This window comes from Gambusia affinis, linkage group LG09 (genome assembly GCF_019740435.1).
Source record: "Gambusia affinis linkage group LG09, SWU_Gaff_1.0, whole genome shotgun sequence".
Classification (NCBI taxonomy): Eukaryota; Metazoa; Chordata; class Actinopteri; order Cyprinodontiformes; family Poeciliidae; genus Gambusia; species Gambusia affinis.
The window spans coordinates 13,745,129-13,771,535 of record NC_057876.1 but is presented as its reverse complement, the minus strand read 5'-3'; the positions used below and the strand labels follow the sequence as shown (position 1 = coordinate 13,771,535).

Sequence of the window (26,407 nt, the reverse complement as noted above, 5' to 3'; positions counted from 1 at the left end):
TTGTGAAGTCTTCTAAAGAATTGTATTGAGAGGAATCAGAGCAAAGTCGACTAAATACAGGAGAGTACCACAGTTTCCTTAATGTTTTGCAAATATTTTTTCAGGAAAACATTTGGTGAAACTATCGTCTGTTGTTTTACCTCACAGTTATGCACCACTTTTTGTTTGCAACAAAATCTTAGCAATACCCATAAAAGATTTCAGTTGCAAGGTGTAAAAGGTCAAAGGGTTTATGAATTCTTTTGCAAGGCACTGTAATGGGCTAGTTATGGAACAAGCATTGTGAAACTAAATGAAAGATTTTTGCTTATTTGTGACATCTATACCAAGTCCTTTGTATCCACTGGTCCTCACTGTACAATACATCACCTGTTTGGCCTGCTCTTTGCGTGAGATACACTCTAATCCCTGCTTTTTGATCACTCACACAACCTGCAACCATGTGCTGTAGAAAAGATGAGACTTGGCTCTCACTCCCGACACAATGACTAAAATAGTGTCACTGTGATAATATATTTTATGTTTTTTTAAGCACTGAAGAAGTTCTGGCAGTGAGTCTACGCTAATGATTGTTACTCTTCAGGTGACTACATCAATGAGTCAGACAACAGATAAAAATCAGATTAAGGACAATCTGATGTGAGGACTTTGGCTCGAGAAGGGTTGAGCTGCTGTAGCTACAAAGCCTTTCAGCTCCTGGTTGCTGTTCACACTGAGATGGTCATCAAGGGGTCATTTGAATTTGAAGGGATAACATTTTTGCCTTCGATGTCATGAGTGTTTTTAATAATAGAGGTTAAAATGCTTGCCTGGATTTCTTAGAATAAAGGAGTGAGAGATGAGAAGGATATCAAGGATAAAGAGAGACGCTTCAGTTCACAGATAAACGCTGCCTTAGCAGACGGGAAAGCGAGTTAACACCGGGAAAGAAATCCAACAGTAATCCTCATTAACTGCATTAGAGGTTCAGACATGTCAGTGCAGATAGTGACGTTCAGGTTCACACTCGCATGCATTCCTCTTTTTATTTTCACTTCAAATGACCGCAGTTTGCTTGTCAATTTAAAGTTCACAATGTCATAAATAAGACGTATAACGAGTAGATTCCGGGCACATGAATTTGCTGATGCACACATCAACAATGACAAACTGAGTAAACAAACAACATTAAGGTCAGTGTGTATTTTATTCCCAAACAGTACAATTCTTGTTACATTGACGTTGTTGGATGTAAATATGGCAAATGGACAGCTTATGTAGAAACACATAAGTGTTTCATATGAAACTGTGCGTACGAACAGAAGAGTGTAGCAGACTCTTCTTGCTCTTTGAGCTGGTCTGATGAACAAAAGAAAAAAAAAAAGACAAAACACATTTGGGGCGTAATAGAATGGTTTGTTTGTGCAGTGATTGATAAAAGTACCAGAAAAAATGGCAGCTGGAAGTCTCAATTAGGAGGTTTGCCTTCATACCCATCACATTTTCCTTTGTCACTTTGTAAAACAGAAATACCTCTCTTCACCAGTGGACTGAATGCTAAAGCAGCCTTCATTTTGTCAAATCCCCTTACCATATTTACAGGAGTGGCTACTGACTGATTAGTCTTAAGTGCCTGCCTGTTGTCAAAAGTGGCTCAAGTAAATCCTTCACGGTGGATGGCTCATCAAGCGAGCTGGCTGCGTCTTGTGAAATGGCGAGCTGATTAGCGAATGCTTCACATCAGCAAACTGATCAGGCAATGTAATCCTTTTAGCGGCGATTCACAAAGAGATCAGTACAAACAGTCTTTACATTGACAATTGCACATGTCATGCAAATCTTGCAAGTTGTTGCAAATCATGATGCAGAAAGTTTCTCCAAAGCAAGACCAAAAGCCAACATTCCAAGCAAAGTAAAACACCCAACATGTTTACACAAGTATAACACATCTGGTATTGGTTTTAATGTTCGAATGGAAAGAAATAAAAATGGCACACATCGTGCAGGGGCAGAGGGGTTTATGTTTGCATAGGCATAAACTAATGTAGGACACAAATGTATGTCTACAATTCTGACCTTAATCAGTTCATCTGTCAGTGTTTTATTGACAAAGTGGTGTACAAAGAAGAGCGACCCAAAGCAAGGAATATTTGTGGCTCAGTGTTTTTTTAAGACTTTGGATCTTTGCTACATCTGGACAGAGTTTAACAGTCACCCTTGTGCCAACTACATAAATAAGGTCCACTGTTTCACTGCCTAAGCCCCCATCCCAACATACCCAGACAACAACATACATAGACGGAGGTGTTTGGATGAAAACAAGAATGTTCTAATACTGCATATATTCGGGTAACGGGAATATTACAAAGAAACTACAGAGCATAATTCTGGATGGGGGGGAAAGACAGGAAAAAGCACTTCATACAAGGTTATGTCTCACAAAAGGTGCAATCTGTAACAGTCAAAAGTGCTCTCCCTGCTGTGTAATAGAGTTTTGTACCCCATCTATTTGTGATTGTGAGTTTTAAAACCAAACCCTTAAAAAGGTGTAAACCTTATACATATAAAAACAAAACAGCCATTTATTGAAGTTCAAAACTGTAATAAAGTACATTTTCTAAGTCTTGTCAGTAACCGCAATGCAATAATAAACTTATTAAAATGACAATTTACAGATTACACCTTGAAGAGTGAAGATTTTGTTCAAAAGCAGCAAAAGATAACATAATACTGTCTCAAAGACGAGGGGGGAAAGAAGAACAAAGAAATCCAGTGACATCCATTTTTTTTTTTTTTTAAGTTTCACTCACCAGAGATCTGTACATGGCAGATAACGGTGCAAACATTGTAAAAATAAATACATAAATACATACATGGATAATCATTACATACATACACATATTGTATCATAAAATAAGAATAAAGTAATTATAAAATTCATATGTACAAATGCATAGTCCATGTGTTACAAAGAGAGGCAGACGTCTCTCGAGCCTTATGTGAGGTGTCAGTGTGTGTATGTAATTTGTTGTGGTGTGCATGGCACTTGTACAAAAATACTGGAGTTGCAAACCAATTTGCTATGTGGAGGTTTCTCTTGTCTCACCTCAGCAGTCCATTGTTTTGGAGTCTGAAGGTTTGGGTCAAAAATTGAGAGGTACACGGCCAGGTGTGTCCGTGGTTTCATGTGTGGATGTCCGGAAGAGTTGTGTGAGTGCAAACACTGATGATATGAGCAAAGTGCAGCGCTTGGCAAGCAACCTCACTCCATCTTCCTCTCCTTGACTCTGTCCAGACCCCACACTCCTACTACCATTCACACCACCAGTCCCAGCTGTTTCAACAGCTCCAACAAACTCTCGGTACAGACCAACTATCTCCTTCAATTTATCCATAGGCTGCTGCCCATCGTCGTCCTCATCCTTGTTGACAAGTCTTGCTTTATGGCAGACATCACAACCAGGACAGGGGTTTGTTTTCAGGCAGGCAGCTGACAGCTGAACCAGTGCGCTGAAGCTAGTGGTTAAAGAACGAAGAGCCTCATCTGGAGCCCAGCCAACACGTGTGGCTCGCTGACATCCAGATGCTAGTCGACGAGCCTCTGCCTGGAGAAGACTCCTTTCAGGCTCTGTCATAATGATAGGACTTATTCCAGTGCAGCCCTGTCCTACAGCAGTATTGTCTTCTGTTCCATTGTGATTTAGGTCTGTGCTCTTCAGTTTTGAGAATTGTTGAGGCTGGTCAAGTGCCCCCCTCTCTAATACAAGTAGAAGTTGATCTATGTCTTCCCGCAGAGAGGCAAAGCCACCCTTTAGTCCTCCATAGTTCTTGTTGGTAAGGGAACGAAGACGACCACTGAGTGAAACTGTAGGTGAAACTGGACATGAAACCAGAGGACTCAGTTCAGAGGATGCAGTAGAGAAAGTCGACAGTGGCCGAGGGTTGTCCCTCAGAAGTGACAGAATGTTGGGTTTTGGAGAGGGTGTTGTTGGAGAAGATGCCTGAGCAGGTTTGGGGCGTATGCGGCGAGAGAACTCATAAACCGTGAGTTCCTCATCAAAGCTAACCCCATCTTCAGTGTCTCCACTGAAACAGTTGGCATAGACAGTGCGACAGCCACAAGACTCCCGATGTTGCTGTGGAGGAGTAGTGTCCGCTCCAGAGGAGGTCGGTGAGTCCCCTCCAATCTGCATGCTTGTCACACCTCCCAGGCCGACAGCTGAATGAGGCCGTGACTGTGGCTGCTCTGAAGAAACACTGCCACTGTGTGGACTGTTATCTCTAAAACTCAGATTAGGATGTGAGCCATTTGTTCCACTGGCCTTTTTCATATGTGAACTTACTTCTGGAGCCTCTTTGATGGTTGCAATGACAACCTCTGCTCCGTCATCTAAGATGCTTCCTTTACTTCCTGATTTTGAGGCTATTGACTCTTTGTCCTTTACAGGGGTTTTGTTTAAGTCTGATAGACCACTTGCTACAGACAAACCGGAACCAAAGCCAGATGTGTCTCCATTGATAGAACTTGTGGAGGGATAGTCCAGATTTCCTAAAATCTCCTGGGAACGAGTCATGTACCATGGTAAAGACTGGATCTTTCCTCTCAGAGCAGAAGCTGGTAGTCTACCTCCAAGGCTGGAGGAGCTAGTTCTCAGATCAGATCCTGAACCAGATCGACCAGGTTCTCTGCTGTCAAGGCCTCCAACACCTTTACAATCAACTGAGGTGGGTGAGGTGGTAATAGTGAGCGGTGGATCTGTATTTTTTGGAGAAAGGCTCTCATGGCTCTGAGAAACCCTCCTAGGTCCTGACTGGATGCTGCCATTGCGATTGTTCCATGGGTGGATCCCATTGGATGTACTGATAGAATCCTTAAACATCCCTTTATTTGGATCAGTGGGAGACACAGGAGAACTAGCAGGTAAAGATAATGGATGAAAACTGATGGAAGAAGTAGGTTTGGGGGGAACCGGTGGAGGAAGAGCTAACTTTGTGCCCGAATTTGAGCGAGGGACAGAGTGTGAGCTTGGTGGACTTTTTGTTAGAATATTAGATCCATTGACTTTCTCATCAGTTCTTGATGTTTCCTTTTTATCCGAAATTAATGTTTTGTCACTAGTAAAAACATGTGATCCATTCTCACGCAGCAGATTTTTGTTTAGTTGCAAGTTGTTTTCCTGTTTGTTAGTCTTTTCCTCTGATTGCAGTGTTGTGTTTGTTACTGTCTGTTTTTTACATCTCACTGCTGTAATCATTGATGAAGGAAGAGGCAATCCACCTAATGTGACAGACTTGAACTCCATTGTATCTGGCTCCATTTCCAAAAGTTCAGAAGACAAATGTCCAGAGGCATCTCCATTGCACTGGGCATATGATCTTCCATGTTGGGGTGACTTGGGAGGCATCATCTGAGGTTTGGGAAGCAACTGGGGTTTAGGTGCCAGTGGTGGTTTGACTTTTGTTTCAGGTTTCTGACATGACTTTGAAGCACTCGGTTGTGGGTGAACAAGTTGGTTTGTGGAATCTTTTACCAATTCGGATTCCTTCTTCATTTTAGGTGATCGGGGTTTACTGGCAAGAGGGGATGATGGTTCTTTTCCTTGGACAGATGGAAGACTATTCCAGGTTCCACTCAAACGATTGGCATTTCGCCGATCAGCCAGTTCAGCATCTGTAAAAGACAGAGAAAAAGAGCAGACAAGATATACAGACTGTTATTGTGTAAAGATGTCTTTGAAAGAAATAATTTTTAGGTGTTTTCAAATATTACAGTCACTTAAAATGACTGTGCCTGTATCAATAGACCTTTGTAAAGAATTACATAAAAATTGTCTTTTGTGAAAAAAAAAATCTAGAACAAACCTGAAAAATCTGGAACTGGTGGGGTAAATCTATCTTGTGCATCAAAAAACTCATCTTCTGATTCTGAGACATTGTCCTTTAACAAAAGAGCTGGTTTTGGATTTGGCGAAGGAGTAAGAAAGAGACTGTCCTCATCTTTAGACAGGCGGTGCTCAACTTGTGCTGATTTACTTCCAGGAATTGAACTTGTTCTTACTGGGACTTTGGGAGGAGTCTTTTTCTTTCTTTTAATGGGCAGTCGTTCAAACGGTGTGCTGTCGATCATTCTCAGATCTCTTGAACTAGGGATCTTAGATATGCGTCTCAGTTTGTGTATACCCAGGTCCTCCTCCTCCTCGTCATCATCATCGTCATCGTCATCACTTGTGGCTCCTGCTGGACTAGGTAAGAAATCATCCTTGGAGAGCTCTGCAAAGCAGAGGAAAGAATTATCATTGCCACGGTAGTTTAGGTTTGTGGGTCGCAGGGGTCCTTGACGCTTTGGCTCAAGGAGGTAAGGGTGGTGCACATCCAGGTTTGAAGGATCTTCACCCGGGCTTGATCCACGAAGAGCGTCCAGGTGAGAAGGGGCTTTGGCTACAGCATTGCTTTCATCCAATGCAGTGCTCAAGGAACTGCTGGACAAGCTGGAGAAGCTGCTGGTAACTCTTGGATCAGTGTGGTACCAGCTGGTCTCCAGGTTCATTTCTTCATCCACAACTTTAAATTTACATAAGCCATTTCCTGTTGCACCTACTTCCTCTTCACTCTCGTTATCCTTGCCTTCTGTTGTAACTATTATTTTTACTTCCTGTTTGCCTTTGTGTTGTTCTCTTTCTTTTCTCTCTTCCTCTTTTCTCTTTTTTTCCTCCCCTCTTCTCCTCTCTTCCCAGTCCGTACTTGCGGGGTCTGAGCCTTTGTAACTCTGCGAATCCATTGGATCATCATCATCTGTGGAGACATCTGACTCGCTGCAGCAGCGGGAGACATAACCTAATGCACAAACCAAAGACAAGCGTAATACAAAGTTTTATGGATGCACACTGTTGAAGAAAATTACGTTCAGTTATAACAGGATATCACAGAGGTTATCTTTATCCATACATGTATTGCCTAATGATATACCCTTCTGAAACCCGGAAGAAATGCTCGTTTATTCTTAAATGTGAGAAATTTATAGCTAAAATATATTTTATTTGTTTCTTGATGATCATGAGGCCTCGTTTGTTCTAAAAATATAATGCTGTGAGATTACTGATTGCTTTGGACTCTGGACAAAATTCACTATGACATCTTTGTTTTTCCTTCAAACAGATTTGTTTCTTCTTAGTTGATTTGGAGGGGATAAATGTCACATTATTTACAAAAAGGTTTGTCTGATTATATTTTTTACGTAACAAACTTCAGCCCTTTTAATATGTGTTTGCAAGCCTTTTATATGATTTTAGAGTTTAGACACATTTATTAAGACACATTGATAAGTTGTACTTCTCAGGATAGTGGCCTCTACAGAGGAGAAAAATAACTCCGTAAACAACTCTGTGGGTCTCAGGAGGCTACAGTATATTTACATCTGATGTGGAAAATGTCAAAAAGGCCAAAGCCAGAAAGTGATAGCTTTAAGTGAAACGGGGGTTTTTTGCTCACTTGTTAGGGATTCATAGCACACTCCCTCTATTACGGCAAACCTCCCACACACACCTTCTTCAGCAGGAACCCGGTGCACCCTGACTTTCGGGCGCCCCAGACGGAAGACATTAACACTTGGATCCACCAGGAGTTTGCAGTAGCCTCCCAGCAAACACCCTAAGTCTTTGGCAGCCATAGAATCCATCAGTAAGGCAAATGGCTGAGAGAGGGGAGGGCATTGGAGAACATTAGGTAACGCAGAGGCGATTAAAGCCAAAGGGTAAGAAAAGAAAGGCGGAGAAGTGGGAGAAAGAAGGAGACAGTGTCACCTTTGTGTTAGAGAATTATTATGTACATTAGCTCCCAAAGGTTACGTATTCCTGAACTTGAGGAAGCATTCTTGACCTATATTTATTCTAGCATGAAATTTGGCACAAAAATAGAACTGTAAGTGCATATGCATGTTTTTATCAATGACAGTGCCAACATGTTTATGAATTATACAGTATCTGGATGAACAGGTCACTGGTGACTTTCCTACCTTCATATCATGCAGTGAAATGCGCAGCAGGCTGACTTTGTCCGACTCGGATAGCAGCTCCACTTTGCTGATGCTGCTGAACTCAACCAATGTGGATATCATGTTGATCTTGTGGTTAATGACTTGACTCAATCCATACTTGGCACCTACTAGCAAGCTGACCATCACTTCCCTGTCCTGAAGCTGAACACAGGTGAGAGCACACAAAAATACAATAAAAGGATATCACAGTTATAAGGCATATCAACAAGCCAGGTGCTTAAAGGTACACCTGTTTACTTGCACATGATAGCAAATCGCTTCATTTAGACATCTAAATGGAATGAGGACTACTTATTGAAGCTTAAACCAAATATCACAATTGGTAAGAAACTGGATTTAAGAGACAGACTGGTTTGAGTACATCAGAAACTGTTGAGCTTCCGGGATCTTCATATAAAACTATCTTTGGCTTTACAGGGCTTTGCTTAACATAAGTGTACAATGGAGTTCAACATAAGTGTTGTTGCTAGCCATGTCTATCCCTTTATGGCCACAGAGTACCCAGCTTCTGTTGAATACTTCCTGTTGCACAGTGTGCCATGTGTCAAATCTCCATAGTCACCAGATGTAAATCATCTAGAGCACATTTTGGTGAAAATGGGAGCTTCTTAGCCTCGATGTGTACTAACAAATCTGTTGCAACTGCATGATGTCACGACGGCAACATAAACCAAAATCTCTGTGATTTGTTTCCCTTACCTTATGCCAAAAATAATTACGATTGTTAAGCGAAAGTCAGAGGCTAAATAAGGGCCTGAAGCAGTACTACCATGATGTACCTAGTAAAGTGTCTAGTGCTTGTATTTTAGCAATTGGACTCACACACCTTAAAAAAGGTTCTTACCATCATTGTGGCCGTGTAAGACCGTCCACCATAAGAAATGAGTTCTCCAAGCTGAGTAAGGTAGGCCAATCTAGCTTGCGTAGCCGTTATTACCTGGAACACAAAAAAAGAGAGAAAATATAGTAAAATCAAATCAGAAATTCTCTGTCTAAGCAGATAAGCTTTTCCTTAATTACTCCGCTGCCCACTATTTATAATTTTCTAACAACTTTAACCGTATAGGACATTAACAGCTGAAATTCTCCCAAAACCTTCAGAATACAGACACTATCTTTAACCGCTTTCTGTCTTTTTCTGTCACTCATCTGTCATTCCTTGTCTACCTTCTGTCGTGGCTCAAGCAGGGACTGGATTTTTTTGAGGTGGTAACTAATTGCCTTCCTCAGGTCCTTCTCCCTCATGTTGCTCAGCAGCGTGGGTGAGATAAAGCTGTCCAGGCCAAACTCCTTCCTGCCAACAACACACACACAGGAATGAAAATCAAACTTAGAAGAAAGTGCTCTGGTTGCCAGCACTATTTGTCTTATTACTAAGAATAAATTATATATATAGAAGGAACTTAAGACAAAGAAGATCTCATTGTAAAGGCAACTGTGAAGAACATTTAGAATTGAAAACAACATCAACATACTAAAATAAAAACTGCAGCTATCTTTTTACATGGGAAAACAAAACTCTTTGTTTCTGAAGCTAACATTACCCTTGTTGGCAATTTAACTGGGTTTTGTTTGACAAGCACAGCCTTAAAGGTGAGAAGGTTTGCATGAATTCCAGTATGCATACCAGTTTGTGCTGCTAAACCTTTCCATGCATGTCAGTAAATGCAAAGCATGTTGTTTTTCTTGCATAAGTGCACGGAAAACTACAAAAATGGACAGAATCCAGGATGTTGTGCAAGCAATTTGTCCAGGTTTCTGAAGTTTCACTGCTGTTAACCACAAAGAGAGAAATTCATTGATGCTATATTGTAAATAATTTTGCCTAAATAATAATTAGAAAGACTACACAAACAAGATGACCAACACAGTGATGCTACTTATAAGAATATTTAAAATTCTGTTTTAATTCTAAATGCAAACATTGTAATACGTAGAGGGTAAAATCCCTGATAAGATAGTTAACAGTAATAATTTAGATTAAATTGACTTTTTTTGGACAGACTTGTCAGATTCTCTTTTATCATTATAACCTCATCACGGTGAAAAAGTTTTGTTTTAAATCTGCACTAGTAATGAAAGAATACACAGATAATACCAGAATTTGTATCAGACATTTAACAATCCCACCTTAACCTCCTGCCCTTTCCTTTAACCTAAAATCAGGCCATAACCTTCTGTACCACTTAAAAACCACAATTGCATCCTCACACTCCAGCTTTAGTGTATTTAGGTTATTGTCCTCAATACACATGCCCAATATGTTCCATCACATTAATAAATGACGTATCAATAAATTAGCATCTTCAGTCTAGACTAATCATAATCCTGAAAGCAGCAGGGCACCTCACTTTCTAGATCATCAAAATCATACATGCGTCAAAAGGACAGCCGGCAGTGACCTTCATGTTGTAACCTTAAACTGACCCAGACGCACACATAAGACTCACGTAATGCTCTTGATAGATGTCCGGGTCTGTCCACAACTATCAAGTCTTTCATGCATGTGCAAGGCAGCCAGACGGAGCGCCGTGTTACACTTCATCTCCACAGCAAAACGCTCCTGTAGCACATCTCCAACACTCTGAAATCATCAACAACCACAGTGAAATGCGTACAGACGCTGCATACACACATCCATGTGAAAGCCTGGCTCATTGCTGTTTCTGCCCTAATGTACCGCCGGCAGAGGCAGAGGTTGAAAACAAAAATAGGCAACTCTAGAAGTCTTTCAAAGTAAAACCGACAGTGGGAACTCCAAACTGTCAGGGAAAACAAACACAGCAAGATGCAAAGACTGTTTTTAAAACATTAAATCAGCATCACATAAGTGGCACTCCTGTGGCTTTTATTGTGCAATGAAAACATGCACAGACTGTGTACGACTTTGCATATGTTGGTTTTACAAAGAAGCCTCAGAGCTACGCATCATCAAAGTGGCAACTGCTTAGAACAGCAAATATGAAGATTAATAGAGATTCAAAGAGGTGCAGGAATAGAGTAAAGCTTTTGTCACACGACAGAAGAGAATCATAAGAGACTGGGACCATCTTGAAATGATCAGAGAGATTCACAGTGCAGCTTCACAGTTCTAATAAATCCTTCAGCTTTGATGATATTATTTCTCAGTTTTGGGGGATTTTTGAAAGAAAGCACATTGATTTAAGTTGTGAACTAAACAAAGTACATACAATCTTTTCCTTAACTTTATGATGTATGGAGGTTTCTCCAAGTTAGTCACTAAAGCTGAATGAAAAAATATAAGTAGTGCTGTTGACAGGTTTCTCTGACCTGCAAAAAGAGATACTCAAAGGCTAAGGAGTCCTCCTGCAGCATGTCTGTGGGGTCTCTGGGAATGAAGCAAACCCTGAACAGACATCTATAATCATGTGAGTCTTTTTTCTGCACCACCTGGTGGAGACAAAACATAGCAGATCCTAAATGCATTATACAGACACTTAGCTAGTGTGAGCATTCTTCCCTGCTTACCCAGGATGCATGTAAGTTTGTCTGCAGATCCCTTACCTTTTGTATGAGCTCATCTTCATGCAGTAGCAATAGTTTTGTGATGCTATACTGCTGCTCTAGTACCAGACCAAAGTACTCAATCACACGGATGGACAGTTTTTCCTTCAGAGTCAGAACAATGTCCTGGAAAAATGGAAAAACAAAATTTCAACCAACTAAAACAAACTTGCTTTTCCCAGTCTGCTGATGCCAGATGGACGATCTCACCCCTCTCCTCAGTTTTTGCCTGGCTGGGAATAAAAAAAAATAAAAACAAGGGAAATCCAAGCAGGAGACGTTGTAAAGTGAAAATAAACTTAATCCCACTGGTGGTGAGTTTTGGAAACAATTATCCTAACATGCAACCTCTTCCGGACACATTTAGTAATTATCATTCCTTAATCAAGAGAGTTTGTGGCAACCGCAGCCAGTGAACATGCTACAAATTACAAAACACGCCCACATTCCCTTATAAACTTGTTCACAGCAGAGACCCACTCATGATGGTTTGCATGCGAAACCCTTCACCGGATTTTCTCAAAAAAAAAAAAAAAAAGAAAGACGTGCTTTTTCAGAAAACCAAAGCTGTGTCATTGGACTTTGAACAGGATAATGATCCAAGCATGTGGCTAAATATTTACAGAATTGATTCCCAAGACTTTGAACCTTTGTATTGGGTTTCATGACGTACAACATGAATGTTCAATATGTCTGACTCGTATTAAGATCGAGATTCATCTTGGTCTCTTGGGTAACAACATGGATCAAATTTTTATTACTAGCTGATGTCTAAATCTTTTATGAAAATGCCTCATTGAGCTCAGAGGGACATAATGAAGGTGAAAACAAAAACCCCTACCTTCACAGAGGTTGTATTGTCAAACTTAAAGGCCTTGGTCTGGCCATTCTCGAGATAGACTTTCAGGACATTAGGAAGGAAGAGAAGAGAGTTTCCCTATTGGAAAAAAGAAAGAGGAAGCTGTTAGACATGTAAATAAACAAATAGTAAAATGTACAGTTGAAAACTAAACGCATTTCAAATGTGAGAATGAACAATTTAGAAAAAAAATTATTCATTAATTCCTTTGTGGTAGGGTTTCTTTCTTCTTTTTTTTTTGTCAGAGAAAATGTTTCTACCTGAGTGTGCCCATTGACCACCACCTCCTCTGCAAAGCGCACTTTGACTGGATTACTCCTCAGACGAGCTCTCTTCTCTGCTGACATTATGGATGACTTCGGATTCTGCAAAACAAGGGCTGTCAATGAACAAGCTTATCTTATAGCCAGCAATAAAATAAGAAAATGCCAGTCTGAGAACGCAAATTGTTTTAAACAAATCATAATTTTCACATTGCAATTCAGTTTAAAGAATGAGGGAACATGCAAAGTGACTGTCACATCTTAGGAAAAAAAAAACTTGTTTCAAATGCCAAATGTGGTCTTTTGACTCTATGAGACCTTGCTAATATTTTTGAGATTGAGATTTTTCTTTGTACTCACTGTCATGTGCCGCAGAATAGTCACATTAATGCAATCCTCCAATTCCCTGTGTGGACAAAACCAACAAATAATAACACAGATGCACATACGTCTTTCTGTACCTTTGTGCACATTTAACTTTTCCACATTTTTGTCAAAGTACAACCACAGGTTTTTAACAAGCTGTTTTTTTTTTTTGTTTACAATTAATAATCTAAAAGTGTATCTTCTGTGTGTGTCTAAAACTACCTTTCAACACCTTGCACATCTTGGGATTGAAATTTATGCTTATTCTTTGCAAAAGAGTTCAAATGCAGTCAGAATGAACTAAGTTTTGAAGGCTCAGCAAAGACTCTCAATCAGACTTAGGCCTGCACTTTGACTGGACTATTCAAACACATGAATATGCTTTGATCCAATCTTAGCTCTGGCTGTATGACTAGTGGTGCTTGAAAAGTCCTGTTTGAAGTTGGACCTCTTTCCCCTTTTTAAAAACGTTTGTATATTTTAACAGGGTTTCCTCCAGAATTGCCCTGCATGTTGCTTCATCCATGTCTTCCACGGAGTTATCTCTGACCTATCTCTTGTGCTCCTTCATGATGCTGTTTGCACTCTAATGTTCTCCAACATTAGAGCCTCTGAGGCCTTCACAGAACCTCTGGATTTATATGAAGGTTAAATGACCAACAAGTGGACTGAATTGACCTTTTAAAGAACTTCTTAAGGCCACCGTTTACGCTGGATTTTATTTATTGGGATTACAGAGTAAAACTTTGAATACAGGTTTCAGATTTTCATCTATAAAAAGAAAACCATGTTTTCTTTGACTTTTCTTGAAGTTGAATATTGGAAAGTGGTGAAATGTTGAAAAGTACAAGGCGTATGAACAATTGCCCAAAGTGCAAGAGCTCTTCCACGCAAACATAAACATGAATGGTACACACACTCTTAGAAAGCGTAACCATAAAACAGCTCAGAAGGTGAATTTAGTCATCGTTCTGCTCTGTCATAAACCTTAGATAGATACTCTCACCTCAAGATGTTCTCCACCAGCTCGGCACTCAAATCCTCCATCACTTTATCATTTATCTGCAGCACCTGGTCTCCTGGGAATAGGATTCCATCTGCAGGGCTCCCTGTGGTACACACACACACACACACATGCACACGCTGAACATAAACCCTGGCTGCACATGCAGCAACATGCACAAGCAGAACACGTCACAGAGCGGCACACATGCTCACTGAACAGGGCTGACTCAACAGTGTTGAGCTGAGCTCTCCAGGACGTGAGGGGTTACAGTTATTCTGGGTTTCTTCCAGTTCGCCTCTGCTCTGCCTACTCTGGTTATTTATACTCATTTGTCTTCAGGCAAGAGAGAGGCACAGCAGTTTCATCTCACTCTGTAGCAAACGCACAGTCACTTGCAAGCCTACAGAACATGTGGGATTGTCGACACACAGGCACATAGCTTCACGTTGCTCTGCCTACCACTCGTTTTTTAGCCACTCAGGGAATGCTGCGAGCTTTCACACAAACACACACTGCAGCTCCACCCTCCTCTCCTGACATCGCAGCCTATATCCTCATTTCTCTGCTTTCTTCCTCTTTATTTTTTAAGTCATTCTTCCTCATAATTTCCTTAGGCCTTCTCTCTTTTTCTGACTCCTCCCATCTCAAAGGCGATAGGCATCTCTCTCCTCTGCCTTCCTTTAGATTTTCGCACACTCTTTTTCATGTCTGTGTCGTGTTTGCACTTAATCCGTTCACTGCTGACAAATCCCACTCTCTGTTGGATGTCCGCTGTTATCACCTCCCTTTCACCTTCTCACCATCTTTCTTTGGCAGCAGACAGCAATTACAGAGTTGAGGGCAGGGTGGGAGTCTCCTCTAGGCTTTTTATCAGATTACTTGACAAGCTCGACGTCAAAGCGATGGATCAGCATCTTTGTGTCTTACCTGCTCCTGATACCTCCAATCAGAGAGGTTTAAGTGAAAAGTGATTGAATTTGGGAAGGATGAGCAGGTGGCTCTGCTGTTTTCGTGGCCAGCTCTGGCACAATGCCGAACACGATGGGTGACGGCCAAGAGAGACTCACCACGTGTGTGTATGTGTGCATTTGAGTGGAGAAACACACAAAAATGTGCAAAAATGTGACTTGCTGCAGGCAGAACACAGTTTCATAAAGCAGGTGGCTATTTGGAGAGAAGAATTAGAAAACAGATTACACTCATCCACATAGACAAACGTGTGACGCACATGCAATCACTCAATGTGTACCTGGGGCAACATCCCTGACCAGCAGGGGGCTGTCCGTGGTGAGAGCGAAGCCATGTCCGGTGCTCCGGTCCAGGACGGGGTCTCTGGTGATCTGCAGCGTCAGTTTAGCCTGGAAGCTCTGACTGGACAGACTGTTGGAGCGCTGCGACCGCCCATCGCCAAGGAGACGCTCTCTGAGGAGGTCAGAAAGGAGGACAGGTGATCTGACTAAAGGTGGCAATACTCATCCACAGATATTAAGCACATTTAGAATTTTTATTAATTTTCTGGTTATTTTGAAAAAAATATGTTGTTTTTTTTATAATGAACCATTTGTATCATATTTTCACTTAACACTTTACACTTTAAGAATTTGGGAATTAATTATGTCACTTATTATTTTTATCTTTTTTTTTTTTTTTTGCTTGAAAGTCAAATTTAAGCATTACAACCATTGGAAAACTAAATTTTAGCCTACATTAATCTTGTAATATCTGTCCATTTGTCCAATCGCAAGATATCCAGAGCATGACTTTATGTTTTGTTTGTTCTCCTTTAGAAAAAGAAAGGAATAAAAGGACAGAAACAGAAGGATAGATAACGTTACTGTAACATGTAATGTGTTCCAGGAAACTAACATTGGTCGTAATCCCAAACACAGGAGAGACATGATGGTAGCAGCATCATGCCATGGGGACAACAAGCTGCATGTGGCTAACACTACAATGGAATGGTTTAGATTCAAGCACATTCATGTGTTGGAAGGGTCCAGTCAAAGTCCAGACTTAAATCCAATTGAAAGTCTGTGGCAAAACTTGGAAAAAGAAAGATCCTGTTCACAATTCACTTGAACCACCCATATAAGTATTCACTCATTTTCTTCCACATCATATGTATTATTAGTGTGCCTGGATGTTCAAGCTGGAAAGTTTAACTCATTTTGTTTTTAAACATTAAAATACTCACGCAAACACTTATTCAGAGTAAGTGTCCGTGGTACTAATATACACATGAATCAACCCCTCATAGATTAAAAACGTAAATATATTTTTGTAAGAAATTATTTAGGCCTTGCTGAATTACTGCAAGTTAAACCTCAAGAACTTTTTTATTCACCGGAAATGAGGATTCCTTCTAAAGCAAATTGCAGAAAGCAGCCTGAGCCTTGGGATGGGTGAATATGTGTTCTGGGAGCTCTTGTTTTAAATTTGATGCCAGCAGCATCTTCCAAAATAACTCATGGAAACATGTGAAGGAAGATATTCTTAGTTACTTTTTTTTTTTTTTTTTAGCAAATCAGTAAAGTCAGAAAATCTAATAGAGGCTATGTATTTAGGAAACAAAAACATGGGAACAAAATACAGGGAAATAACATAAAAACACATCAGTGTGCCCTGCGTTAAAAGATTTTATTGTGATCAGTAGTGCCAATAAAATACAATAAAATGTTACTTTGTACAAAAGCAGTAAATGGACAAAGATTTCATGCCCACAGGTAAAAATAAACATGGCTCTGTGATGTTTATTAATGCTGAGCAACAGAAACAGGACTTTAGAGCAACATGTTGTCAACTAGAAAGGCAAGTCTTGCTTTTTTTTTCTTTGTCAAAATGCTGCTAAACCACATTCTAAATGTGTTACAGCAGAATGACTCCATGCACAAAGACTGTCTCCAATGAGCCGCCTTCTAGTCAATAGATTATCTCACATCAACACTTCAGTCAACAATGGAGAGAAACTTCAGAAGAAGTATTTTGTTACATAGGAAAAGGGAATTTAACTTTCAAGGAAGAAACTCATTGGAGTCTGATGTCTGTTATGCTTTCCATCAAAAAGTTTGAGTTGACTGTTTGTATATTTAAATTTCACAAATTATGCTGCAGTTCACAGAGTCATACGGTCACCTCAGTGGGATGAAGTTCACATTCACATAAAGACAAATAAACACCTTCTTTCAAATCTAACAGTGTCATCCTTTATTTGGTTCTTACTTTTCTCTTCAAATGATCATAACATGGCAAAGTTTTCCCAGGAGCATCTACCAGGAGGAGTTCCTGGTATCTGCTTCCTTCTTCACTGAGAAAGAGAAAGAACTTTGCCGGCTACAAGAGGATGGCGAGCGTTTCAACGCATATTTGTGGTTTACTGAGGGGTGGGGGGTGAAAGGGACAGTCAGAGATTGAATATGTACTCGGCAATGTGGTATGTGTCTTTTTGTATGGGTGTGGGAGGAGATCTACTCTGTGCGTACACCAGATTAAGAAACAAACCTTCAAATTCCCCAGCTTTATATCAACAGTCTCTGCTTTGCTGTGTTATAAGGAAAGTTTAATACTGAATAAGGTTGCGCTTAGAAGCATCTGAAAGCAGCAACAATTTTACAAGTTTTTTTGAGGATAGATTAGTTTGTGATGAATTTCACCTCAGTCTATTTTACATTATTGTTTGGTTAGATTTTGGGGGTTTTGTTCATTATTTATTTGCTTATTTTGTGGCTGCACCACCACCATGTTTGACAGCTGGTGTGTTTGTACTGAAATGTTGAGTTGGTTGTTACCAAACTGCTTTGTGGCCAGGTTAATTAGTCTCTTTACATTGCCCCAATGTAAGAGTGTGTGAGTGCGTCATTGGCAGACACTTTTACTACATCTGTCCAAAGGACATTATTCCAAATGTCTTAACGTTCATTTAGATGCAATCTTGCAAGCCTAAGTCTAGCTCCCATATTAATTAGATAAAAGAGGCTTTCAACAGGCACTCTTCCAAGCAAGCCCTATTTACTCAGTCTTTTTCTAGTTGTACTCACAAACTTGCTAACTAAGCCTCGTGGGGGCTGAGATGTGGCTCAATTCCTGGGTGATTTGAAAGTTTTGAATTTGCTGAGACGTCCACTCCACCGGCCTCTTACTGAAATGTTTTCAGTTTATGGATTCTTTTCCCACAGTGCAATTGGGAAGTTTGATTTGTTTCTGAAACAATTGCCTCTTAAGGGTCACGTCTGTTGTCTTTCATTCATTGCATTGCAACACACACGAAGCAGCAAACTTTCAAAGATAAACATCTGCTAGGACTGGCAATTTGAAGCTCCCATTATTTTTTGAATACATAAAAGATTTCTTTCTTTAACTACAGACGCGCATGATGTGTTGGTGTTTGTTCTTCTGAAAACCCATCATCACACAGTTTGTTCCACAGCTATTTTCTTTTTTTTTCTGGTTTCTAGAAATTTTCTCAAGTTTAAAAAACTTTTTTTTTGTTTACAATCTTCTCTGCCTTCTGTTCTTCCCGTTACCTGCTCAGAGACTCTCGAGTGCGTCGGATTATTGTTCCCACCACCTGCTGCACCCGATTGGTCCTCCGAGCTGGAGACCTGCTCCTGCATCGCTCATTCTCCTCCATTTATCTGAAACTAAAAAGAAAAGAGTGAGGAGAGATGCTTGAGAGTTGCTGACACGACCACAAAGAAGCAAAGCACAAGTGGGAAAAGGATGAAAGAATGTAGAAGGATCAAATCAATTAGGAACCACTCATTGGGTTCATTGTATCTGTTTTTGGAGTCTTGTAGTTAAATTTCAATTTCCGTGCTCCTGTATATGCAGCACATGTTGTCTGGCTTGAAAGCAATAAACAAACAGATATAAAAAAAGAGAGTCCGATCAGGAGAATTGGGTGGAGCTTATTTAGCATGAGCAACAGCACATGACTCGATCAGCAGCAACTGACACGTCACACAATGGTAGGATTTGCATTGGAAATGTCAACAAATATGTCCAACTCTGCATGTTTGCTGCAGCTCAGCAGCTGTGCATTTTTATGCTTAGCTTGCCCTTTGAAGCGGCGAGCTGTGGTGACATGGTGAATGATGCAGGGGCTCGGTTTGGCCCTCAGGGCGGAAAGCTGTTCAGCGCTGACTTCAGTTCAAAAGTCAACTTTGTTTCTTCAACTACTTTTCTCTCCTGTAAGGCATTTGATACACAGCAACAGAGAGGGTAGATAGTTCGTTTGCATTCTTTATTTCTTTAAATTATACTTTACAGAGCAAGTTTCCCAACACATGCTTATGTTCAGCCTTTGTTAGAAAGCAAAACTTTCAGAGCTGTTAAATCAGATTTACAGTGCCATGGAAAACTATTTACACATCTTGAGGTTTTCCACACTTTCTCAAATTAAAACCACAAACTTCAGAGGATCTTATTGATTGACCAACACAAAGTATCAGTGGCTTTTAGAGTGCAAGCAAACAGATACATCATTCCTAGATTTTTATTTGCAAATAAAAATCTGCTGATATGCTTAAGTAAAGTTCACAAATTTCTTTTAGAAGTTGCCTCTTAAGTAAATAAAGTCCACCTGTAATTTAATCTCCTCACAAATCCAGCCATTCCGTGAAACTGACCAAAATGTGGTCACCAACTAAAAGACTGAAAGGATGAACGAGAGAGCAACAATCAGAAAAGAAGGCAAGAGGACAACAGTAACTGGAGAAGCTACAGAGATCCACAGTTCATGTAGAAGAATCTGTTGACAGTATGACTGTCAGTCAAACCAGGGTTTTGCGGAAGAATGGCAAGAACTCAGTCATAAACATTCCAGTTTGTGTTTGACACTAACTATAGGGGACACGGAGAAAACACGTTTAGAGACGGTGTTTTCTCTAATGTGAACTTTATGGCCAGCATGCACAAAAATATGTGTTGCAGAGGACTAACACATCATGCTCAAAGTGAAACCTTCTGATGGCTATATGCTGCTCTGAGGATGTTTTTTTTTTTCTTCAGCAGGAACAGGAACACTGGTCAGAGTTGATGAAAAAATGGGCGGAGTTAATTAAAGGTCAGCGCTGAAGGGAAATCTGTCAAAGGCTGCAAAGCACTTGACACTGGGGCGGAAATTCACCGTTCAGCAGAACAATGATCCGAACCATACAGCCAGAGCAAATTACATTCATGCATTTGACTGACCCAGTCAAAGTCCAGGGCTAAAAACAATTAAGAATCTTTGGCAAGACATTAACGTCCAATTTGATTGAGCTTGAGCTACTTTACAAATTGCCCATATTTTTAGTTTCTCAGTACAAACCCCTGAACATCTAAAGCTTTGGAGCTGCAATTGTAATGGAAGAAGATATTGTCTCTAGAGATATTGATCAACCATGTTCCACACTATATATTCAGATCATTTCAAAGATGTGCATCTTTTCCTTTGAAATTATACCCTAGTTTATGTTGGTCTATCAAATAAAATACCTACAAGATTAATTAATGTTTGGGTTTGCAATGTAACAAAATGTTAAAACTGTTTATGAGGATGGGGGTAAGGGTAATACTAAAACGTGGCTTTGCTCTGGACACCTCATTGATGACTTGTTCTGGGCACGTCCCACCAGGAGGAGACCCAGAGGAAGACCCAGGATACGCTGGAGCTGGCCTGGGAACGCCTTGGGATTTTCTAGGAAGAGCTGGCCCAAGCGACTGGAGAAAAGGATGTCCAGGCCTCTGGATGTATAGATAAATACATGCTATGTTCATTTTCTTTTAATCTTTATCTACTGCTGATGCCTTCACTGCCCTCTTTACACCAATAGATGAAATAAACCCAGAATATTTGGCCAGAATGGTGAGAAACTCAACCCAGACCTGATCAATGTGGCAAACGGTGATGGATGTGTTCCTGAAACCTAACGATCCTTGGAGAAACTCAGCCAAGACATTTTGATCAGCTTTCAGAAATATGCGAGCCAGCTTCTTCAACCAGACCTTTTGTTCAGATCTCGAAAGTCTTACATCAAACTTCTGGCGGCCTGCCGCTTTTGTCCGCACCATTTTAAAAACATGCCTTTTCAAGTAAATGAGTAAAGCTCGGGGTATTTCAGCGAAATTACCCTACTGTGCTTTGAGGTCTAAGAAAAGAGTAGACACTGCAGAGCAGTCAATAGTTGATGCAAAGAAATGCTGCTGTGAGTCCAAACAGCAGGGTCTAAGCTCATTTTGCTGGTTGTAGGCCAATGCTGACTAACTTTTCTCCCTGTGTTAGCAGCAGTTGTAGTCCTGTCCCATAAGAGGATTAAATGCCCTGGGAGGGCACAGGCCTGGACTGGTCAGGGTGTCACTTTAGCACCTCCTGCTTATCCGGACTGAAGCAGATTGATGTGGATGAGGAGGACTGGGTGAGACGGGATGACAAACAGATGGCCATTGAGGACCGAGTGTAATTACGGACACTTGTGCCGGTTTCAATCAGGCAAGAGGCACGAAATAATGGCATCCGCGTCACATGCAGCTGATCACAGAACGTTTTCTGGCTTCTATTGAAGACATTCAGATGGTATGTAACTATTATAAAAACATCGGCACAAAGAGGCTGCAGAAGTATTCTAACATCTTTAAAATAGTACACTCAGGTTTGAGGCAAGACTTTAAGAAGGTGATATTCACAGATACTCTCCATTCAATCTTACTAAGCTTGAGGAATTTTGTAAAAACCTATAGTGTCTAGATGAGCAAACCTAGTAGACTCAAGTGGACTTGGACCTGGAATCCCAGCAAAATGTGATTCTTGGTATTCAAAGTATAGGCACAGAAGGGCTAAGTAGATGCACTCCACTCTTTTCAGCTTTTATTTATTGAAGAAAAACAAATCTTTGACCTTAGAGTCATGCACTTCTTTCTGTTGGTCTTGTTAAATACACTATTGCAGTTTTTACACTTCAAAGTATGAAGAAGTGAACACATAAATATCCAAAATTAATATATACTAATTGATCATGAACAGTTAGTTAGCAGTGACCTAATGGATGCTTCTCTGACTAATTCTTTGGTTCAGTGGCCTGTTTTTTAGGTGGACAACCAAGTTTTGTTTGCATTTGTCCCAGACCTTTTCTATTGTCAGATGATGAACTAAACAGAACAGAACACTGTGAAACTAGCAAAATATTTTTTACAGCCTAACTCTGCTTTAAACTTCTCCACAATTTTGAACCTGGCCTGTCTGGAGTGTTCCTTGGTCTTCATGTTCTCTAAAAAACCCATGAGAACTTCATAGCTCTTCCAGATTTATGCTTAGATTAAATTACACTCAGGCTGATTCGGTTAGCTAGCTAGCTGACTTTGTGTGGCAATTGTTTAGACAGGATTTTTATTTAGGAAAAAGCAGTTGGGACTCAGCAATAGTGACACATTATACATGCAATTTCACACCTACTCTCTTTTTGTAAAAAATAAAATAAAATAAAATTGCACGTGTTTCCTTCCACTTTACACTTATGTGACAAGTTGAGTTTGTCTATCACTTAAAAGTGCTGTAAAATATGTTAAAATGTGCTAAATTCTGAAAATGTTCAAGAAAGAAGTTTCAAAGGTGATCCATAGAAGAGACTTTTTTGTGTTTAAATGCAACAGTCACTGTTGAGCAAGACTATAATTTTTGCTGCTGCTTTTTCACTCACGTCTTTCATTTTCTCCTTTTGCTCTATAACCTTCTCTGTCCTTGCAGAGTCAGGTAGTCGTCTCCGATGTCAGTCTCTGTGGAGCAGCAGCAGCAGCTGAGGCGGCCGTCCTTTTCTTATATGCATGCACTCCAGCAGTGGCTCCATTGCTTTTGTTCTCAGAAACTACCAGCTTCACCAATGCAGCTAGTTAGCACTTGCAGTAATAAGAAATGCATGCTGACCCAGCATTTCAGCCTGCATGTCCCTGGTATTAATTGTGATAAATTACAAGAGCAACCTGAAGGTTATGAAATGTGGTTTGGGAATTTTAATCACAAACATTCTCTCAGAAGCTTCAGATTTTTCTACATATCTCACCAAAGAGATTGATGGTTTACATTCTGAATAAAACATAGTGAAAGCATCACTCACTGAGTTGTAGCTTGCCTCTTCAGGACTCCAAAACATGCATGCCCCCTTGTCTTCTGAGACGTCAGCTCTGTGACCCCTCCGGGACTGGCTGGAAAAGGGTGGACAGGGGTCCTTGCAATCATTGGGGCCCAAGCTTATTCTGGCGCTGCCACCTGTGCAGGACGAAAAGGCTGTCAGGAAAACATGTCAAAGTCAATAAATGGAGAGTGTGTCCAAGCTTATATTTGGAACTAGACACGGTGTGTCTGATTTATATTTGAATCCTATTTATAAGTAACAAAGCTACATTCCAGTTGTTGATGTTTTCAATGGTGAAATGCAAGTATGTCAAGCCAAAGCAGATGTGAGCCCAAAGCAGCTATGTGGCTGTGGTTTTCCAGGAGGCCCCTCCTCTAAGTCCCAAAGGCTTCCTTTGCTTGCTCTCTCTTTCTCTCTCTCTCTTTCTCTCCGTCTCACTCTGTCTTTCTCTGTCTCTCTCTTTCACCCTCCTCTCTGTCTTTCTCTTTGCACGGCGCTGTAGAAACAAGGCACTCCGTCTTACAATGTCTGGATGCTTAAATTAAATTTTCATACAACCCAGTTTAAGCCAACAGTTTTTACTGGGAGTGTTCTGGAAAGCCAAAAAAGATGCAGTTTAGAGAGAAGAAAGCTGCCAGGCATAGAGAAATCTTGGCCAGGAGTGAAAGAAGACAAATCTTTCATATAAGCATCAGAGCAGATATGGCTGAAGCCTTAGCTAGCCTCTGGTTTGGGGAGAAAAACATACCTGGGGAATGCTTTGCACTTGAATAAAGAATAAAAACGCTGAAAATGTTTATTTCTGTCCTTCGATGTTGATCGGTGAAGTCAAAGTCTGGTGCAAAAAGAGGGTGCAAATCAAGAAAATGACTGCCTCATTCATGTAACTATTCAATCAGGCCTACACACAGCTCCTTTAGGAGGCCCATGTGTCCCACTAGAAAAGCCAGTGCAGGACCAAGGCACACAGAGAGCAGAGCACATGAATAATACATGGACCTAATGCAGCTAGCTCAGCCTCCAACTGCCTTCTTCTGCCCCTCTGCCAAGACAGGCAACAAGGACAGTGGCTTGAAGAAGAAGAAGAAAGGCGATGAAGAGGTGGAGACTGTAGAGGGGCTGAGGAAAGGGGCAGCAGCACAGAAAGAAGAATTAGCTGGGGGAACTAAAAGGAGAAAAAGGGCAGGATATCGAGTGAGAAAGCAAAAGAGGGGAGAATTTTAAAGAGGGTGAAAAGGGCAGGGCAAAGAATTGAGAGAGCAAAGCTGCAGGAGATTGTGGGGGAAAGAACAAAAGTTTCTGCAGTTGGAGGCAAAGGAGGACTGGAGGAAAAAAGGGGGTTGTGAAAGGGAGGACTGCTCCAACATCTGTGAACAAACAGCGCCTGTCAAGAGAAACTAATAAATCAGCATCTGGTCAGTAAATAAACATCAGCTGAAACACTGTCACTTTCTTCTTCTGAACTTTCAGAAATGAAAGATATGTTTCCAGTGTAGAGATAGCATTCTAATATTTCAAACCTGACTCATGTATATTTGTGCATCTAGAAAGCATATGATGAGTTTGCTCCTCATCTGAATCAATATGTAATCTTAATGCAGTCCTCTGTTGTCAGGACATAAAGTTCCCAAGCTTGCCGCTCGTAAATCTCTGCGTCAGACTCCCTCAGTCGTTCTCCCTGTAACTTCACGTGGAGGTTAAAAACTGGATCTGCCCTCGGCAATCAGAGCTTGTCTCGGTCCCCTTGTTTCTATGTCTGTGCCTCGTTTCTCTGAGGCAACCAACCCCCCACTCTTACTGCTCGTTTTCCCACACAATATGTCTCTGTCTGTGGCAAAACAGTCTGTGATTCAGCCCCCGGTATGAGCACACATGCGCTTCATAGAAGTAACTCCACTCTCTCCTCGGGGGATTCAGAGGTGGTACTAAAAGTGTAGTTTCTATGGAGCCAGCTGAACAGAAAACTGTTCTAAACCCAATTAGTGCTGCCGGGTCGTTCAGGGTCACAGTGGACTAGAAACTCGTGTATGGATGCAGTCTTTGGAAGGAAAATTAGGCCATTAAAATGAGTAAAAACATTAAGAAATTGCTCTTAAACAAAGCCTTGGCCAACTCCCACAAAAGGCTAAATTAATTTGCTGCAATAAAAGAAATATAGCTAAAAACAACCAGACATGCTTAAAAAAACTTACATGTAGTGTAAAAATGATTGAACAATAAAATCTTTTTGAGATTATATACTTCGGGAATTGTATTACTTCAGATTCAACAGTAAGATTTTTTTCTCTTTTTTAATTTAATTTTCAAATCTTGCTCTTATTGTTGTTTTCATTATTTTTGTAGCTATACAGCATTTTGTAAACTCATGAAATGAACCAGTGTTGGGTTTGTGCATAATAATAACTTATCAATGTCCAATTTTTTACTAGCAAAAAGCCCATTAGTTGTTGTTTGCTCAGGCGAGTCTATTAAAAGCGTTCCTATATGATGATGATGAGGTGACTTTATTCCAAGCAAATTATTCTTGCCAGTTTTACTACTGTAAACAAATGTTGCTATCAGCCAAAGATGTAAATACATATCACGGGCTCTGAATGATTAATTCATTTATCAAAGAAAAAGAGTCATGCAAAACAAACTGGCTCTAGATGAGAATAACATTTCCCATCTTGCTTAATCTGGGATTAATCGGAACTGGCAGTGTTTTGTTAATTTGGGAAAGTTGTGTTCAATTTCACATACGTATTTCCTGCAGATGCTTTTCATCAGATTTCAAAACCTTGCAATCGTTAAGGTTAGTGTTCATGATTCAACAATGAGAAAGAAACTGGGCGTAGAAGGCATCCATGGGAGAGTTTTAAGGTAAAAACCATTGCTAGCAAAAACATTTGACAAAGCATATTTTGGTGAGGCACAAGACTTTTGGAAAATATATCTTGTAGACTGGTTGAGGCAAAAGTGACACTGACTAAAAGTTGTGTTTCTTGATATATCTAGTGTGCAACTATTTCAAAAATGACATCAATACCAGTCAAAGCTGGTGGTGGTAATATTAGTCTTGGTTTGCTTTGTTTCAGGATCTGGAAGTTTTGCTGTAATTACTAAAACCATAAATCTGGCTCTCAACCAGAAAATCCTAAAGGAGAATATCTAGCCACTAGTTTAATCTCAAGCACAATATGGTGGGGAAATAATTCAGAGCACTTCAACAAGTCCACCTCTGAACTGGTAAAAGTAAATAAATAATGCTTT

At 40.4% G+C, this 26,407-nt stretch overlaps 1 protein-coding gene across 2 annotated transcripts in view; it reads right to left on the bottom strand.

The window, feature by feature from the left end:
- Positions 1–1,167: 1,167 nt before the first annotated feature.
- frmpd1b (FERM and PDZ domain containing 1b) overlaps positions 1,168–26,407 on the bottom strand; it is a 30,328-nt gene continuing 5,088 nt past the window's right edge. The window contains exons 2-17 of one of the 2 annotated variants that reach the window (XM_044128126.1): positions 23,138–23,289; positions 18,572–18,688; positions 15,301–15,473; positions 14,052–14,154; positions 13,040–13,085; positions 12,677–12,781; positions 12,399–12,494; positions 11,558–11,683; positions 11,324–11,443; positions 10,483–10,616; positions 9,200–9,326; positions 8,877–8,969; positions 7,991–8,173; positions 7,468–7,669; positions 5,842–6,813; positions 1,168–5,650 (exon numbers count right to left, since the gene is read on the bottom strand). In XM_044128126.1, coding sequence (XP_043984061.1) covers positions 3,123–5,650; positions 5,842–6,813; positions 7,468–7,669; positions 7,991–8,173; positions 8,877–8,969; positions 9,200–9,326; positions 10,483–10,616; positions 11,324–11,443; positions 11,558–11,683; positions 12,399–12,494; positions 12,677–12,781; positions 13,040–13,085; positions 14,052–14,154; positions 15,301–15,473; positions 18,572–18,678 — 5,115 coding nt within the window. In that variant the 5' untranslated portion in view covers positions 18,679–18,688; positions 23,138–23,289 and the 3' untranslated portion in view covers positions 1,168–3,122. The remainder of the gene's footprint in view (positions 5,651–5,841; positions 6,814–7,467; positions 7,670–7,990; positions 8,174–8,876; positions 8,970–9,199; positions 9,327–10,482; positions 10,617–11,323; positions 11,444–11,557; positions 11,684–12,398; positions 12,495–12,676; positions 12,782–13,039; positions 13,086–14,051; positions 14,155–15,300; positions 15,474–18,571; positions 18,689–23,137; positions 23,290–26,407) is intronic. The other variant, XM_044128127.1, reaches the window with a different exon arrangement.